Source organism: Rhinatrema bivittatum, chromosome 3 (genome assembly GCF_901001135.1).
Source record: "Rhinatrema bivittatum chromosome 3, aRhiBiv1.1, whole genome shotgun sequence".
NCBI classification, from domain to species: domain Eukaryota; kingdom Metazoa; phylum Chordata; class Amphibia; order Gymnophiona; family Rhinatrematidae; genus Rhinatrema; species Rhinatrema bivittatum.
Window position 1 is genome coordinate 424232252 of NC_042617.1, and position 18981 is coordinate 424251232.

Genomic DNA, 18981 nt, shown 5'->3' on the forward strand with positions numbered 1-18981 from the left:
CCCGAAAACCTACCCCAAACCCCCCCCTGCGTGCGCTGAGCCTATTTTGCATAGGCTCAGCGGCGCACGCAAGCTCCGGGATGCGCATAAGTCCCGGGGCTTGCATGGAGAGGCGTGCCGGGGGCGTGGCAGGGGGCGTGATGGCCGTGATGCGGCATTTCAGGGGCGTGGCATTTTGGGGGCGGCGCCACGGGCGTGGTTTCGGCGTGGTTTCGGCCCCCGGGCGTGGTTTCGGCCCGGGGGCATGGCCACGCCCTCCGGAACAGCCCCCAGGTCAGGAGATGGCGCGCCAGCAGCATGCTGGCGCGCACAGATTTACATCTGCCTCCGGCAGGCGTAAATCCGGCGATAAAGGTAGGGGGGGGTTAGATAGGGCCGGGGGGGAGGGGTTAGGTAGGGGAAGGGAGGGGAAGGTGAGGGGAGGGCGAAAGTTCGGCCTTGCGCGCGCCGATCCCGGATTTTAATGGATACGTGCGGCTACGCACGTATCTATTGAAATCCCGCGTACTCTTGTTCAAGCTTGGTGCGTGAACAAAAGTACGCGCTCGCCCAAAATTATAAAATCTACCCCATTATTTTTACAAGGAGCAGTTGGGGGCCACCTTGAGTGGTAGTCCCAGGTTGAGTGGGGGTCAGCCTTGACCCCCACTCAACCTTATCTTTAGCTGTGGCTTTGGTTTTCTTTTGTTTTTTTTAAGATTCTGGGCACTTTAAATGTGACTCGGGAGCCTCTGTACCCACTTCAGGTTACCAGGGCTCCTGTGTCTCATTTACCACTTTTTGAAAAGGTGGTGTTGTTAAAATCAAATTGCCTATTAATGACTTTCTTTGCATGCAGTTTGCATTATTCATGCATGTGAATCACATGCAAGGGAAGGTCATTGTAATAGCGGAGACAAACTGGGAGAGGTCATGCATATCAAGTATAACATGCGATATCACTGAGCTAGAGATCTGCATGATATATGCTGTTTAATGTCTGCATGATATATGCTGTTTAATGTGTGTTAGAGCACTATTGCAGCTTGTTGCATTACCCAGTCTTTTTGCAGATGGAAAGTATAGTAATATTAAAAGTCAAGTCTGTCTGCTTTTAAGTCATTAGTGCTGAATGGAAGTCATACAGGCATTTATTTATTTATTGGCTTTATATTCTGCTTTCTGATACTTCAGAGTGGATTTCATTAAGTAAGTCAGGCCCTAAGTTTGTACCTGAAGCAATGGAGGGTAAAGTGATTGTCCCACCATAAATAGCTTCCTTCAGATTTTATTCAGAGTAAATCTATTGTTTATTCAGATTTTCTATTATACAGTACAATTTCCATTCCTGTATATGTGCAAAAATAAAGGTCAAATAAACAAAACAACAAAATTTGTATATTTTCTGGCCCCTCATATAAAATATAAGTTTTCAAAGATCTGATTCTATGTGTTACAAGAGCCAGTAAGGCTTCAGGGCCATGGCCTTTCAACTGGTTCATTATTTGAGCACTGAGAGAGGGTCATATGCTTAGACTGCATGGGAGAGAGGATCCAGCCTCCTAACACTAACCTGCTGCAGATATAGAGTCCTTTGCATCAAATTTCTCCAGTTACAAATATAGGTACATATATAGTTGGATCTGTCTGGCAGGCTGCAGGAGCAGTAATGAAGGCCTTGTAAAAAATGCAGTCACCACATGCAGTTTTGTCTTCCTCCGTCATCAGGGTCTGTCTGGTGGGCTGACAGTGACTGAGCTAGCTGGCTTGTGCAACTGAGGCATGAACAAGGTTAACTGAAGTTTACAACATTCTGACATTTTTGGTGAACCATGAGGAGCTGGTACTCAGGTTCTGAAATAATAATATCAATGTATTATGTACTTCAAATAAAACTGTGGCCATTTGTCTGCCACTATACTTGCCTCCATAGTTCACTATTCATGCAGGGGAAAGGGGTATTGGATATTGACGTGCAAGTTGGGAGGGTGAAGCAGTTCTTATCTATTCTGAAATCTTAGTTTACAATTCACTGCCTTATCCAGGGACAGTGAACATTAGTGGATAGAAGTTCTGAGGACACTATCTTGCACATTGTTCTCTGAGCATTTTGCACTATGTAGTATTGTACTAATTTTTTGTTTTGAGCAGAACAACATAAACATGAATCATTGCATGTGCTGGAATAGAAAATAAAAAGTCTGTTTAAGTAAAAAGTGTATGGGTACTTCTAAATATTTTTACCTGAATGCTTCTCAAGTAATAACGACATATTTGAAGTAATTCTGTGTAAAGTTCTATATTCTCGTTGAAAGGAAAATTGGATTTGTTGTCTTAAATAAAATACATATCTTGTATTTTGCTAGCTCCTCTGTTGTGCATCAACCCTGATAGAAGTGTGAAGGGTGTAAACAGATTTAGGAAACAAAGTGACTTACTGTTTCCATAGTTACCATATCTGATATTTGCATTTTAAATTTCAGATCCAGCTCATAATGCTTGCACAGATCCCGGCACTCCACATTATGGAATACAGAACAGTTCAAAGGCTTATGAGGTAATAAACATTTCTACAAAATACTATACTATGAAAATTTAACTCCATTATAGTATCTAAGCTCTTTTTTAGACCTAACTGCCAATGTATTGTCAACTGGGATTTACTGAATAAATTAGCCTCCACAGGGTTCTATTTTCAAAAAGGTTTTCCTTTCAATGCCTGCAGCAAAATCCTTTAAGGTAGATTCAGTATGTTGAGCTACTGAAACTCTATAAAGCCTATGGGATAAGCACATGCAAGAATGTAACAAATATTGTTCATTCACAGATAGGTACAGTATTCAGTCAGAATGACTGCAAATCTCATTTTGCTTCAGTATGAGCTATTTTTTGTTTTGTGGTCATTGCTATTTCATAGCAAAATGAATATATACTGAGCGATTACATTTAATGGACATCCAACAGGTTCCTTCATTTAATTGGAAAATATAGCTGATTTTGCCAATAGACATGCAGAGAGCAGAACTTTATTGCTAGTCCAGATGCTTCTTCACATGTCACAAAATCACTTAATGCTCCCAGTACCACAGTTTAAACATTACTGGGTGTAAAAGTGAGCTATAATACTTAAACCATTACTGTTGCATCATCTTACATGGCATTCAGCATTGGGGTGGATTTTAAAAGGGTTACGCTTTGAATGTATTTATAATTGATCTGAAAGTGGGAACAAGAAAGATGATGAGATATGCAGATGAGAAAAAATTATTCTGAGTAGTTATATCATATGTGGATGGTGAGAAATTGCAGGAAGATATGCGTGACTGGGAAATTGTACATACAGATAGCAGATTAAATTAATGTGGACAAGTGTAAAGTGACTCACATAAGGAAAAGTAATCCAAACTACAGTTACACAATGTTAAGTTGCATATTAGAAGGCTTCTAATGAAACTAAAAAGTCATGGGATAGGAGGCCGTGTCCTTTCGTGGATTACAAACTGGTTAAAAGACAGGAAACAGAGAGTAGGACTATATGATCAATTTTCTCAGTGGAAAAGGGTAAACAGTGGAGTGCCTCAGTGATCTGTACTTGGACCGGTGCTTTTCAATATATTTATAAATGATCTGGAAAGGAATACGATGAGTGAGGTAATCAAATTTGCAGATGGTACAAAATTATTCAGAGTAGTTAAATCACAAGCAGATTGTGATAAATTTCAGGAGAAACTTGTGAAACTGGAAGATTGGGTATCCAAATGACAGATGAAATTTAATGTGGACAAGGGCAAGGTGATGCATGTTGGGAAAAATTATCCATGATGTAGTTACACAATGTTAGGTTTCATATTAGGAGCTACCACTCAGAAAAAAGATCTAGGCGTCATAGTGGATACTACATTGAAATCATCAGCTCAGTGTGCTACGGCAGTCAAAAAAGCAAACAGAATGTTAGATATTAATAGGAAGAGAATGGTGAATAAATTGGAAAATGTATTTATCGCTCCATGGTGAGACCACACCTTGAGTACTGTGTACAGTTCTGGTCTCCGCATCTCAAAAAAGATATAGTTGCAATGGAGAAGGTACAGAAAAGGGCAAACAAAATGATAAAAGGGAAGGAACAGCTTCCCTATTAGGAAAGGCTAAAGAGGTTAGGGCTGTTCAGCTTGGAGAAGAGACAGCTGATGGGGGATATGATAGCCATCAGGTACTCATCCACGGCATCAGGTGGGCCCGGAGGCTACTGCAGGAGCAGGGAGCCTCCTCCGGCATTCTTCCCGCAGCCTTGGCCGCTGCCCAGGCCAGCCGCAGAGTCCAGCGGGGCTGAGCTGACTTCTCCCACTTCCTGGCTGCCTTAGAGCTGTGCGCGTGGCTGAAGACAAGATTTAAAGGGGCCACGACAGGAAATGGTCGTGGCTCCCTTCTGAGACTCCTCCCTCTTGTTAGGTATTTAAGGCAAGGTCTGCCTCTCAGACCTTGCCTTGGTATTGGCTTCTGGTTCCGGATTCTGTGCTGGTGTTCCTGGTCTCCGTTCCTGGTCTTCATCTCGCTTCTGTTCTTCTTCCTTGTTGGACTGATTCTTGGCTTCTGACCCCTGGACCAGCTGTTGTTCTTCATTTGGCTTGACCTTGGACTGGCTGTGGACCCTTCTCCTGGCTTGTTTCTGGACTGGCTGAGGACCCTTCTCCCGGCTTCGACCCTCGGAACGGCTTTAGACTACTCTTCGACTCCTGGACTGACTTGACCTGCTGGAGGTGCCAGTTGTCTGGAATCTATGACCTGCAGGAGGCTCCTGCATCCAGTCCAATCTTCAGTCCTGAGGGAGTCTCCTAAGTCCCAGCGGCCGGGTTCCTACGGGCCCCTCCTGGGGGAACTGTGAGCTTCCAGGGCGAAGTCTTGTACTCGACTGGCTAACCTTCAAGCCTTGCCCTCTGATGGTAGGGACCAGAGAGAGTTAACTCCCTCTTTGCCAGTGCTAACCTTACCTCGGAACAGGGGTCCATTTCCAGATTCACAACACTAAGAGGAAAGGCTAAGGATATTAGGGCTGTTCAGCTTGGAGAAAAGATGGTATTAAATGTAATGGAGGTCAATAAAATCATGAGTAGAGTCGAAAGAAATACAAAGACTCAAGGACACTCTATGAAGTTAGTAGTAGCACATTTTAAACAAATCAGAGAAAATATTTGTTTACTCAATACACAGATCTGGAACTCATTATCAGAGGAGATAGTAAAGACAGTTAGTGTAACTGAGTTTAAGATAAATTTGGACAAGTTCTTTTAGGAATAGTCCATAAACTCTTATTAACAGGTAGACTTGAGGAAAGTCACTACTTATCCCGGGGCATTAGCAGCATGAACTCTATCTACTATTTGGAATCCTACTAGGTGCTTGTGACCTGGATTGGCCAATGTTGGAAACTGTATTCTTGGCCTGATATACCCTCTGTGTGACTCAGTATGGCATTTCTCATGTTCTTGTATTCTTAAATTTTCTCCACGATCTCTTGAGCAAACCATTGATCTTGGAAAAACATTTTCTGATATATGGAGTTTTGATTTTCTATGGAAAACGTTGAAGTTTGTGAGTTTGTACAGAAACAGCCTTAATCATCTCAGAGATGGGAATTTCTGTTGTGGAGATTTAGTGTATTGGCTAACATCAGACATGGAAGCTTTTACTTCCTTGATGGGCTTTAGTTTAGCAATTGATAGGATGCAGGTAGTAGCACTAATTTGTTCTTAGGTATTATCCAAGGATGATGGATACTCAATATCATGTGGCATTTATTACTTTTCAAACATAAGTGAGAGGGTAGTCAACCATATGGTTGTTCTTTGGGCTCACTCAGACAAGTCACTGAGGAATGCATGAAGACCAGTGGGTTTTCCTCAACCTGTCAGAAGTATTGTTACTAATATACTCAGATATCCATAGTCAGTGATCAAATTAATATGTTTTGGGATGGTCTAATTGATGGCTAACAAATGCTGATTGTGAGTATTGTGGGCTAGTACTTCAGTGGTATCCATTTGTTAAATTTGGATTGGTCTTATTTGATACTTGCTAGTGACATTTGAATATTAGCTATGGTGCAAGGGTTGTACTTTATTGGTGAGACACAAACTAGTCTGTGACTGCTTCATGTCTTTGGTCAGATACTCAAACCATTACTTGCTCAGAGCAGTGTAGATCTGCCTTGCCCAGCTGGCAGCAGACAGTACTGGGAAACCATGGTGAGCTGTTGGGACAACTGGGAGTGCTAGGGTGCCAGATGATGATGTCCTGGCTATGATTTGAGTAATCATACCTAATGGAGGTGCTTTCTGAGATGTAGCATGGGCTTGGTTTTTGGTAGTGCTCCCCTGGATGATGCTTTAAGCCCAGGCTGGGCTGAAGGTGGCCTGCCTTACTGGGATGTAGCAGATGGCTGCCTAGGTGTCAAATGGCAGGATGTTTTTCCACTATTTGGCTGGCTCAGATATTGTCTCATATTATACATGTTAATAAAGCTTCAGTCCTTGATATCCCAAGTACTTGCCAAATGATTATTTTGGTATGCTGTTGTGTGGGTGAGTGAGAAGAGGAAGGATAGTCCTGGCTATGCAGGCTATCATGAAAATGTTCTCTTTCTCATCAAGTAAAAATAGAAAAGTAAAGAGAAGGCATAATGTGACTCTTTTCCTATTCAAGAGCATTAAGCAAAAATGATTGTGCTCAGGAAAAATAGATTATGAACTCATTGTTTATTAGAAATTTATAAATACATTGAGGATAAACACTGCATAGCAGGCAAACAAAAGATTTATTGATATTAGTCATCATATAACACCACAATTTGGTGTTGTGAAATTCAACAGTGTAAAAATTCAAACACGGTTTGGTTTATTTATTTATTTATTTAATCATATACAATGATAAAGATTCTGCATGAAGAACTAAAATACTGAGGCGTCTCTTTTCAGCTGCTGTCCAGCCAGCAAAGTTATCCCTAGATGAATCAATCCACAATGTTTTTTTGTGAGGAGTCCCACTATCATAGAGGTGTGTCGCTGCGAGAATGGGGCCCCTTTACTGAAAGAAAATTCCAGTTCTATGGCGCGTTCTTTTGTCTTGCAGCCAAGCACCGCAGAACAAAAGAAAGCATCTAACAACAGCTGCATAACACAATCGCAGTACCAACCTCAAGAGACTGCCACCACCTTAAAGGGCCGCTGGGTCTCCCCAAAAAAACTTGCATGCCAAAATGGGGAACTTAAGTGGGGGTCAGCGGTGTCCCCCAGCTTAACCCAGGGCTGCCATTTGAGGTGGCTGCAACTCCCCATAAGTAAAGAGATAGAAAAAAGATCCCATAAAGTGACAGCCCCAGCCCCCCCCCCCCCCCACCCCCAAGCCACCAATAGGATCCCAGCCATGGCTCCCCTACCCCCACCCTCAGGTGACCAAAAGGGTCCCTGCCATGGCCTTCCCATCCCTCACCCCCAAGTCAACCTGGTCTAATCTCAAAAAAGATATAATTGTGATGGAGAAGGTACAGAGAAGGGCTATCACAATGATAAGGGGAATGGAACAACTCCCCTATGAGGAAAAACTAAAGAGGTTAGGACTTTTCAGCTTGGAGAAGAGACGACTGAGGGGGGATATGATAGAGGTGTTTAAAATCATGAGAGGTCTAGAACGGGTAGATGTGAATCTGTTATTTACTCTTTCAGATAATAGAAAGACTAGGGGACACTCCATGAAGTTAGCATGTGGCACATTTAAAACTAATCGGAAAAAGTTCTTTTTCACTCAATGCACAACTAAACTCTGGAATTTGTTGCCAGAAGATGTGGTTAGTGCAGTTAGTATAGCTGTGTTTAAAAAAGGATTGAATAAGTTCTTGGAGGAGAAGTCCATTACCTGCTATTAAGTTCACCTAGAGAATAGCCACTGCCATTAGCAATGGTTACATGGAATAGACTTAGTTTTTGGGTTCCTGCCAGGTTCTTATAGCCTGGATTGGCCTCTGTTGGAAACAGGATGCTGGGCTTGATGGACCCTTGGTCTGACCCAGTATGGCATTTTCTTATATTCTTATATAATCTCCAGTCCTTCCTTCAGTCACATAGCTGGGGCAAGATCAGGTCGGTATCATGTTGGAAAATGGCGCTGACCAGGCAGGTGCAGGATGTGCCCCTGCCCTGATGTGGAATGCTTTACTTATTCTAAATGTTCGTGGTGCAGGAGAGGGGACAGGGTGGGGGTGGGCTGCAGGGGGTTAGTGGCCTGCACCCTATTATTTGTATTTGGACCTTTGGGGTGGTGGGGATGCCAGGCAGGGACCATATTGCCTACTTAGGGTGGGGGGGGGCAAGGTTGTCATCACATGGGTTCTTTTTTCTATGTTTAATATTTGGGGAGTCAGGGCCTCTTTAAATGGCAGCCCTGGGTTGAGCCAGAGGTCAGCATTGAGTCCCAGTCAACTTCCATTTTGGACGTGCAACTTACTTTTTTTTTTTAATGGCTGTTTAAATGTGAGGTGAGATCCTCAAGACCTGCCTTCTGTCTCACATTTACCACTTTTCAAAAGGTGTAGATATTTTATCATGGCTGACCACCTTTTCGGTTAGCCGTGATTAAATATTTGCATCAGATGCATAGTAATGGCCTACATTTGCATTATTGATGCATGCAAAAAAGGTCCTTGTAGGTGAGGGGGAAGATGCAAAATATTTCATTTATCGCATGATATTGCCGCGATAATGTTCTATTTCACTATATTTTTAGCGGGTATTGCACGATATCCACTGTTTAATGCATATTAGAGCACTACTACAGCTTCATGCATCTCCCTGTTGTCAGAGGCATAGCCGCACCATAGACCCCTGATCTCCATTCAAACTGAAAACTGAAACTAAAAAAGAGGGGCCTCATTTGACTTAATCACTGAAAGGAGGATACTAAAGGCATCTACTGCAACAGCATTTAACTTTCAAAAAGGTGACTACTATGATAAAATGAGGAAAATGATTAGGAAAAAACTGAAAGGAGAAGTTGCAAAGGTTAAGAGTTTATATCAGGCATGGACCTTGTTTAAAAATACATCTTGGAAGCCCAGATCAGATATATTCCACACAGTAGAAAAGGCAGAAGGAAAAATAAACAACTATTGGCATAGTTGAAAGATAAGGTGAGATAGGTTACAATAGCTAAAAGAACATCTTTCAAGAAATGGAAAAGGAATCCAAATGAAGAAAACAGGAAGCATCATAAGCACTGGCAATATAGATGCAAAGCATTGGTAAGGAAGGCAAGAGAGAATTTGAAAAGAAGCTTTTTGTAGATGCAAAAATTCATAGTAAAAACATTTTCAGGTGCATTTGAAGTTAAAAGCCCACAAGGAAGTCAGTTGGACCATTAGATGATCAAAGTAAAAGGGGCATTTAAGAATGACAAGGCCATAGCAAAGAGACTAAATGAATTATTTGCTTCAGTCTTCACTGAAGAAGATGTAAGACATATACCTATGCTAGAAATGATATTCAAAGGTGAAGATTCAGAGGAACTGAAACAAATCTCAGTATACCTGGAAGATGTAGTAGGAAAAATTGACAAACTACAGAGTTTCAAATCACCTGAACTAGATGATATACATTCCAGAGTGCTGAAAGAAATGAAAAATGAAATTGCAGATCTGCTATTGGTAATTTGTAAACTATCATTAAAATTGTCTATGGTACCTGAAGACTGAAGGATGCCAATGTTACACCAGTTTTCAAAAAGAGATCCAGGGGGGATCACGTGATGTGGTGAGCGAGGTCGGTTGCAGACTTCCTCGCTCCGGAAGGCGCATCTCTTACCCACCACCATCCGCCAGCTAAAATCCTTCCAAACAGCTTAAAATCCCTTTGGGACTGAGGAGCCTATGTCGATAACTACTTTTATGTCCAAATCGCCATCTGTGATGCCTCCGAAAGTGGCGAAACAGGATAAAGAAAAAGCCCGAGGGCAGGAGCCCAAAATGGCGGCCGTGCTGGCGGATGATACGACCGTTTACAAGAACCCGGTCGCCCTCCCTCTACATCTGACCACTGCAGAAATTAAAGAGGTTATCAGTGCCATATTAGATGCAAAATTGGAAGGGATTTCGGCGCAACTCACTTCCTTGCAGGAGGCCTTTCAGGATTATGCTCCTCGCCTCTCCCAGGTTGAGGAATGGACGTCCACCCTAGAAGATGAGGTAACCGCTTTACAGGGGAAGGTGTCCGGAATGGAGAAAACCTTGCAGGAACAAGAGGAAAAAATGGAAGACCTTGAAAACAGGGCCAGGAGATCGAATATTAGATTTATAGGGATCCCTGAAACTCTAGAAGATCATCTTCTTCGGCCCACGTTGTTAAAATGGCTACCGGAAGTCCTGGGATTACCAGACTTACAAGACATGCTGGAAATAGAAAGGATCCACAGGATTGGCGCTAAAGGAGCAGACCAAAATCGCCCGCGCACTGAGATTGCAAAAATACTTAATTTTTACCATAAGCATCTCATTTTACAGGCAGCGCGAAAGCAGGGGGCACTGCTTTTCCAAGGGAAAGAAATTTGCTTAGTGCCGGATTATTCAGTGAAGGTGGCGGCCATGCAACGTGCTTATGGCCCGATTTGCAGCAAGCTTATTGAACATAATGTTCGTTTCACAGTACAATTCCCGGCTAAGCTCCGGATCAACCACGGAGGCAAATGGACCACTTATGAGTCTGCAGAAGCGGCGAAAGGGGTCTTAGACATGCTCCACAAGTAATCTTCATGGCAGGATTGGACTACCTTTTTTTAAGATACAAACATCAATGGTGGAGGGTGAGAGCTCTGTGCTTTCTGATCACAATATAATGATCTCCCTACATGACTCGATGAGTCTGGGTTGTTTATTGGGGATTGTATTGCTGTTGGGAGGGGGGATGGGGGGAGGGAAGGTAGATGCTGGTATTACTGCTTATATGTATTTGATGTATGTGTGTGGTATGCACTTAGGCGGTGGGACTGCCGGGAAGATTTCCTCTTTATCTGGATGCTGGTATATAAAGTCGAGAGCAGGCTAGGCTGGGGGCCTGTTCTCCTTTTTCCCCTTTGTCCATCTTTGACTTGGCTAACTCTATCCCTTGCTGGCTAGATGGGGAATAAATACCGCCTGATTTCCTGGAATGTTAATGGGTTAGGGTCACCAATCAAGAGGAAAAAGGTATTCCAACACTTGCAATGCATGAAAGTAAATATCACCTGCATCCAGGAAACCCACCAGAATCCTTTGGAGAGCTTGAAGCTCTGTAGGGAATGGGCAGTGGCCTGTTATTATTCTGCAGCCCAAGGGAAGAAGGGAGGTGTGGTGGTTTTGGTGCATAAGAATACTCCCTTTACACTCACAAGTGAAATCAAAGATGATGCTGGCAGATAAATCATACTCATTGGCTCTTTGGCAGGGCAAACTATTACCATTTGTAACTTATATGCCCCAAATCACCCAGACCCTACTTTTGATACTCGTGTTGTTAATGTGCTTTTAACTAATATGCAAGGGGACTTATTTCTTGCAGGAGATTTCAACAGTATCTCTGACCCTGCATTGGATAAGTCGCATGTGCCACCTAGTTATAAATTGTTCACTGACTTAAGGGTTCCTACGTTTTGTAAACAACTGGGTTTACTGGATATATGGCGAGTCCTGCACCCTGACTTGAGGGAGTAAACACGTGTCTAAGGCCCATAATACCCTGTCTCGGATCGATTACATTCTCATCCCAGACTCCCTTTTTGCTAGAGTGGAGGGCACAGAGATTGGGGAAATAGTAGAAGCAGCCCATGCTCCGATCTGGGTAGACTTTTGGCTCTCGGATCCTGGCAAGACCCAGAGAATTTGGCGATTCCCTGGGAACTTATTGGAATATAAAACCTTTCACCAGTATTTAAGACAAAAGTGGGAAGACTATGCGAAGAATAATAGTCAACATAGTGGGGACCCTGTGCTGTTCTGGGAGGGCAGTAAAGTAGTTCTTAGAGGGGACATTAATGCTTATTCCATTACGCAAAGGAAACGGATAAATGCAGACATTCTCAAATTAGAGGCCCAGCTTTCATTGGCCAAAAAGGCATTAGCGGAGTCCCCCACCCTTAAACATAGAGACTCCTACAGGGCCTGCTTAGTGGCCTTGAATGCCCGATTACATTTACGGGCCCAGAGATCTCTCAAATCTTCCGAACATAACTTTTTCCGGCACGGGGATAAATAGGGGAAATTGTTGGCCAGACTGGTTGCTATCAGACGGAAAAAAACCTTTATTGGAGGCCTGAAAACATCAGGGGGTAAGCTGGTTACCAAGAGCCCCGAAATCTGTGAGGTTCTGCGCCTGTTTTATGAGAATCTTTATAAGGAAGACAGGCCAGGGGGGCAGGAGGAGGATGAGGAGTTTTTTCAGGGCTTAAGATTACCACAGGTATTGGACGAACAGCAGACTCTTCTTAGTAGACCCATTACAGAAGGAGAGCTTAAAGGAGTAATAAAAACCAGTAAAATCCATAAATCCCCAGGTCCAGATGGCCTCACGACAGAATACTACAAGATTTTGGGCCCTTGTCTGCTAGGCCCCTTGACATCCTTTTTCAATCGTGCCTGGGAACAGCGCCAATTTCCCACTCATTTTACAGATGCACACAAGGAAGTGTTGCCTAAGCCAGGGAAGGACCCGTTACAGGCTGCCTCCTTCCATCCCATATCGTTATTAAATTGTGATCTCAAGTTATATGCCAGAATACTTGCTAGCCGTCTGAACTCTATCCTACCACAGATAATATCCCGTAATCAAGCAGGGTTTGTCAGTGGGAGGAATGCTGGGGCACACATTATCAGACTCCTTTCCGCGATTGAAGCAGCTCACAGTTCTCGAGTTGAATCCCATGTGGTTGGATTTGACTCAGAGAAAGCTTTCGACCGTGTGTCGTGGGACTATATGTTTTCTGTAATGCAGAGATTTGGGTTTCCTTCTTTATTTATTCAGGCCATCTCTATCTTGTATTCGAACCCTGTCTCATATATTAGGGCAAACGACATGCTCTCTCAGGCGGTCCCTATCCAGAGGGGAGTTCGCCAGGGTTGCCCCTTATCCCCTCTTTTGTATATCCTAGCATTGGACCCACTGCTGTGGAAATTAGCAGAATCACCACATATCCAAGGGTTATTGTACAAGCAAGGCCAGTTTAAGGTGGTGGCCTTTGCAGACGACATGCTAGTCTTTCTGACTGATCCTGTGGTATCCTTACCGCTTGTGCTAAATACTAGGAGTGTGCATTCATTTTCACCGTATTGGCGATCCGCGACGTATATTACACTATTTGTAGTATTCGTGGGAAGCGAAACGTATCGCGATTCCCCACGAATACACAAATCTTCCCCGAATTATATGGCCACCTAAATAAAAATGTAAACAACCCCCCCCCCCACCCTCCTGAACCCCCCCAAGACTTACCAAAACTCCCTGGTGGTCCAGCGGGGGGTCCGGAAGCCATCCCCTGCACTCACACCCTCTGTGCCGTTTTCATCATGGCGCCGATAGCCTTTGGCACAGGGGCTACCGGTGCCATTGGTCAGCCCCTGTCACATGGCCATCGGCGCCATCTTGTGCTCCTACCATGTGACAGGGGCTGACCAATGGCACCGGTAGCCCTTGTGACATAGTATGGGCAAAGGCTATCGGCGCCATTTTGAGTACTGGCATCGGACAGCCGGAGTGCAGGATGTCACTCCGGGACCCCCATTGGACCCCCAGGGACTTTTGGACAGCTTGGGGGGGGGGCCTCCTGACCCCCACAAGACTTACCAAAAGTCCAGCGGGGGTCCGGGAGCGACCTCCTGCACGCCGGCCGTCCGATGCCAGTACTCAAAATGGCACCGATCGCCTTTGCCCTCACTATGTCACAGGTACCGACGGCGATCGGCGCCATTTTGAATACTGTCAGCAGATCGCCACAAGAATTTGCCACAAGAATTTAAAGGGCTATGCAGCCTATGGTAGCAACCCTCCTCTAAACCACTGTTTGTCACTCAAAGGTTCTAGTAGTCTTAGTGACCTCCCCCACCTGTGCTCAGTTTTAAAATGACACAGGTAAAAAGCAGGAACTCTTTGGACAAAGCAGACCCTAAGGTTCATTGGTGCAATTTTGAAGCCAGGTGTTGGTGGGGCAGGAGCAAGTGGTATTGCTCTTGCCCCCATGAGACCATCATTTCACTGCAGTAAGGTTTTCAGAATAGGGGGAATGAGAAAGGAAGTTTTAATGGAGTTTTAGAAGGATTTGTTTATCGCCTGAGCTGATAAACAAAAAACCCACCCCGACCCTTTAAAATTATTCTCTTTGCTTCCCCCACCCTCCTGACCCCCCCCCCTCAAAACATTTTACAGGTACCTGGTGGTCCAGTGGGGGGTCCCGGGAGCGATGATTGATTTTCATTCGTGAGAAAAAAAATGAATCAATGAAAACAACAACAAAAAAAAAAGCCAAAAAATGAAAACAAGGCCACCCGGAGCCTTCTGTCTGCTCATCCAAAAAATGCTAGAGCTGGGATCCCTCCCGGTCCCTACTTACCCAGTCCAATAGGGATCTGCTGGAATCAGCCTAGACCCAGCTGAAGCCTTGACCTTGCATAGGCCAAGGGTGCAGTAGGTCACCGTGACCTTAGCCTACTCACAGCCAAGGCTTTGGCCTGACCCAGAGGATGGGTTCTGATGCCAGGGCCTCAGCCCACACCCAGGCTCAACACTGTAACCCAACCCAGAGATTAGGACTTCGGCCTAGACCTGGGCCTGAACCCATGTCTGACTCCTCAACTTAAGCCCAATACCGCGACCCAACCTGGAGGCTGGTTCCGGATGCTGGGGCCTCAACCTAAGCTGAGGGCCAGAACCAGGCACCATGCTGCAACCCAGCCTAGAGGCTGGGTCTGGATGCTGGGGCCTAGGTCCAGACCTAGGCCTGACAATGGGGCCACAACCAGGGCAATAGCCCAGAGCCAGACCCGATGCTGTGATCCGACCCAGAGGCTGGGTCCTGACACCGGGGCCTAGATCCAAACCCTGCTCAACACTGGGTCCTCGGCCAGCAGGCTGAGTCCTGACACTTGGGCCATGGTCCAGAGTCAGGCCCAGGCCTTGGAGTCCAGGCCTCAGAGCCTCTTTGTCCTCTGCATTCTTCACACTTGCAAGCCAAATGATGCTGTCTGATGGGGTCGCGGGAGAGTAAATTAACTCTGAAGCATTCACCTCAGCAGACATCGCCATTTTGATGTACGACAATACCATACACATTCCTGTATATCAAAATGGCAATGTCTGCTGGGGTGAATGCTCCAGAGTTAATTAACTCCAGTGTCACCTCACCAAACTGCAATATTTGACTTGCAAGTGCTGAAGAACAAAGAGGACTAAGGAGAGGCTCCAAGGCCTGGGACTGACCTTGGGCCAAAGCTCAGTTGTCAGGACATGGCCTCCAGTTTGGGTTGCGATGTCAGGTCTGGTTTTGGGCCAAGGCCCCAGTGTCAGGGTTTGGTATCTGGATTGGGTTGCGGCGTTGGGCCTGGGTCTGGGCCAAGGCCTAGGCCTAGACCACAGTGTTGAGACCCAGCCTTCAGTTCAGTTGTCAGCATTGGGTCTGGGTCCAGGCCTAGGCCCTTGCATTGAGACCCAGCCTTCTTTGGATACCCAATGGATAAGGTAATTTTTTTCTTAACTTTTAGGGGTCTTGGCTGAGGCTCCAGTGTCGGCCTCTGCCTCCACCAAGACCCTGGCATCATGAGCGGGCATGGGCCACAGCCCTATGCCCTAGGCGAGGCCCCAATTTCAGGCCTAGACCTAGGTCCAAATCATTAGTGTAAAACAAAATGAACATATAAGATTCCTTTCATTCCAGGGCTGCTGTTTTATTTTCAGACCCCCGAATAAAACAAATTAGCTTTATTTGTCGCATTTTGCAGTTTTTGTTTTAAATAAGTGCACATCCCTACAACTCATGCAAGCCACCACTTCCTGAGCCTAGACAGAATACAACTACACCTTGTTGAGGTGATGTTTATTGGGAAAATGGGCCCACAATGCCTTTTTTGCACAGTTGCTTTCAAAAAGTTTGTATTTAATCAGCTCTATAGGAAAGCATTTGAGTAAATGTTTTGCACTTGTGCAAAAATGTATTTATGAAGGGGTTTTGGGGTTTTTTTTTGCATTTATAGGCACCTTTGACTGTTTTTCACGCAACACCTTTTTCACTGAAACATTTTGCAGCTTAGCACATTGGCCGCTTTCAAAGAAGATTGACCCCACCACCTCTAAAGTCCCCATTTTGCCTAGAATCTCTCTTGGGAACCTCTGCAATTTCTAAAATTGTTTATACAAAGAATGGTTTGTTTTCTTCTAGTTAGCCCTTAAAATGTTTTGCATCTCCCACTATTCCTTATTGATTTGCTTGCAGTTTCATAAATACACGGAATGGGTAATTATTTTTGAAATTTATGTTTGCTGTCATGCTATTTTTATGCTTTTGCAGGTTGGAAGCACTGTGTTCTTCAGATGTAGAAAAGGATACCATATACAGGGTTCTACCACTCGGTCTTGCCGTGCTAATTTAACTTGGAGTGGCATACAGCCTGAATGTATTCGTAAGTATCATTATATATCTCACCCTGTTGAGTCTCTAATGAATGACATTTTTGTAACTTTCAGTTATTCAGTAAGGGTAATTTTGATATTTAAGGGAATGATGTCACTGAAGTCTATAAAGAGGAATGCCATAAATTAGAGAGCGATTGTGCCTCTGTAAATCTGAAACTCACATTAAAGGTGAGCTGAAAGAGATATACCATTTTTCTAGTTTAACTTTAAGTCTCAGATACATGAGGCATTAGCTTTGTACTTACTACAGTCCCATCTCTGGACATTTTGATAGATAACATTAAGTTGTCAGAATAAATAGAATTAAATCTATTCATATGCAAGCATATTCACATTACTATATCATATACCCACATTTCAGCATACACTTCAGGCTGTGTCCTAGCAACATGACACTGAAGTACATTTTGAAATTGTTCAAATGTTGTATATAACATTTTACTTTTATAACATTTTTATACCAATTTTAGAATATTCATTTACAATTAAAATAATATCAAATATTACACAATTTGACAATCACAATAGAGCATTAATTTCTTCATAAATTGATAATTGTGCACTAGGACAAGTCCAAGAAAACAAAGTTTTCACTTTTGAAGCAAGAAAATATAATATTCTGTGGTCAAGCTGAGACTCAGGCAGACTACCGTATGTCCCAATCTAATCCCAACTCAATCTTAAAAAATAAAATGATTCAAACAGAAGAGCCCTCATAGATTATCCTTTAGTAACTGAGACATCTGCAAAAGGATGGCGCCACAAGAAACTTGTTTGAATTAGAGTGAAGTTTTGAAGGGATTTCATGCATAAAAATAGCATACAGTTGCATAAAAAGCATGCACTTGCACATGTGCTAATTAATAAATGTTAGATGTATGCACATATTTTTGGATTTGCGTGTATATTTGATCAGAGAAAAAAATGAACAGTCTAGTGGTGTTCTGGGGTAGGGTTAAAAAGTACTAGTAGAAATTGCTATTTTGCGAGCGATGTACATGTATACATAACTGAACTTGTTAATACACTTTTACACATACTAATTGACTGGTGCAAGTGAAATCAGACTTGTCTGTTGTCTGTAGGCTATTGGTTGGGAGGTATGGGTGAAGTGGTTGGGATTCAGGATGAAGCACAAGGGTCTAAGTGTACTGGAGAAGGACTGGGAAAATTGATGACGGTATCAGTGAACCGATGATTCCAAGTACTTGTGCATACATTACAATAAACCAGCGTTCTAAGTCTAGGTCTCTAGTGAGGTCTCATTTGGAATACTGTGTACAGTTCTGGAAACTGCATCTTCAAAAGGATATAAACCAATTGCCATCAGTCCAGAAGTTGGCCACAAAACTGGTCAATATTCTTCATTCTAAAACATATGGAAGAAGGCTTAGGCCTAGATTTTCTAACCTACCACAGCGTCGTGAATTGGGCAGTACAGGGGGGTGGTGGGGTGGGGGGCGAAGCTGGGGGCAGTCCTGCGAAAGTCGTTGCGATTGCTGCTGGCTTTTGCACCCAATAGCACCCTCATAAAAGGTGGTGCTATTGGGCGCGAAATAGGCAGCAAAAAGGCTCCTTTCCTTTTCGCTGTCTTCACGTGGCCGGCCATCCATTGCTCCTACAATGTGACAGGGGCCAACCTATGGCACCGGCATCCCCTGTGACATAGTAAGGGGAAAGGCTATCAGCGCCATTTTGAATACCGGCAGCCGACGGCCCGAATGCAGGAGATCACTCCAGGACCCCCGCTGGACCACCAGGGACTTTTGGCAAGTCTTGGGGGGGGGGGGGGTCAGGAGGGTGGGGGTTTTATTCATTAGTGATATGTTGCATTTGTGGGGGTTCGCCATATGTTTCAGAACCCCATGAATGCAACGAATGCAGATTGCGCATTCGTTCAAAACAAATGCACATCCCTAAAGCATATCGGTTAAGGTTAATAATCTCCATGCCTTCTGCTAAGGTTAGTAACCGCTATAACCAGCAAGTTACCCCCCTGCACGCTTATCTCATTCGCATTTCTTTCTTCTAGCCTTTAGAGATCCACATTGTTTATCCTATACCCCTTTGAATTATTTGACTGTTTTCTTCCTCTTTCTAGTATTAATTGTCACACACTAACTTACACAAAGTTGAAAGTTAGGCTCTAAATGATCAATAATGAAAGCTGTTTCTGTAGAACAGATAGCATTTTTTTCTGTGAAATTAAGAGCTTTGATTATTGTCCAACTTGTTTGTAGGTAAAAATATATGTAATGGTCAATAACATGTATATGTTTTGCCTGTGGAATGAAGCAATGATCCAGGGGCA

General features: G+C 43.8%; 1 protein-coding gene across 1 annotated transcript in view; it reads left to right on the forward strand.

Moving 5' to 3' along the window:
* Nucleotides 1–18981, forward strand: part of CSMD1 (CUB and Sushi multiple domains 1) — a 4035193-nt gene that overhangs the window by 3912568 nt on the left and 103644 nt on the right. Inside the window, 2 exon segments of the mRNA XM_029596871.1 lie at nucleotides 2463–2536; nucleotides 16546–16657. Coding sequence (XP_029452731.1) covers nucleotides 2463–2536; nucleotides 16546–16657 — 186 coding nt within the window.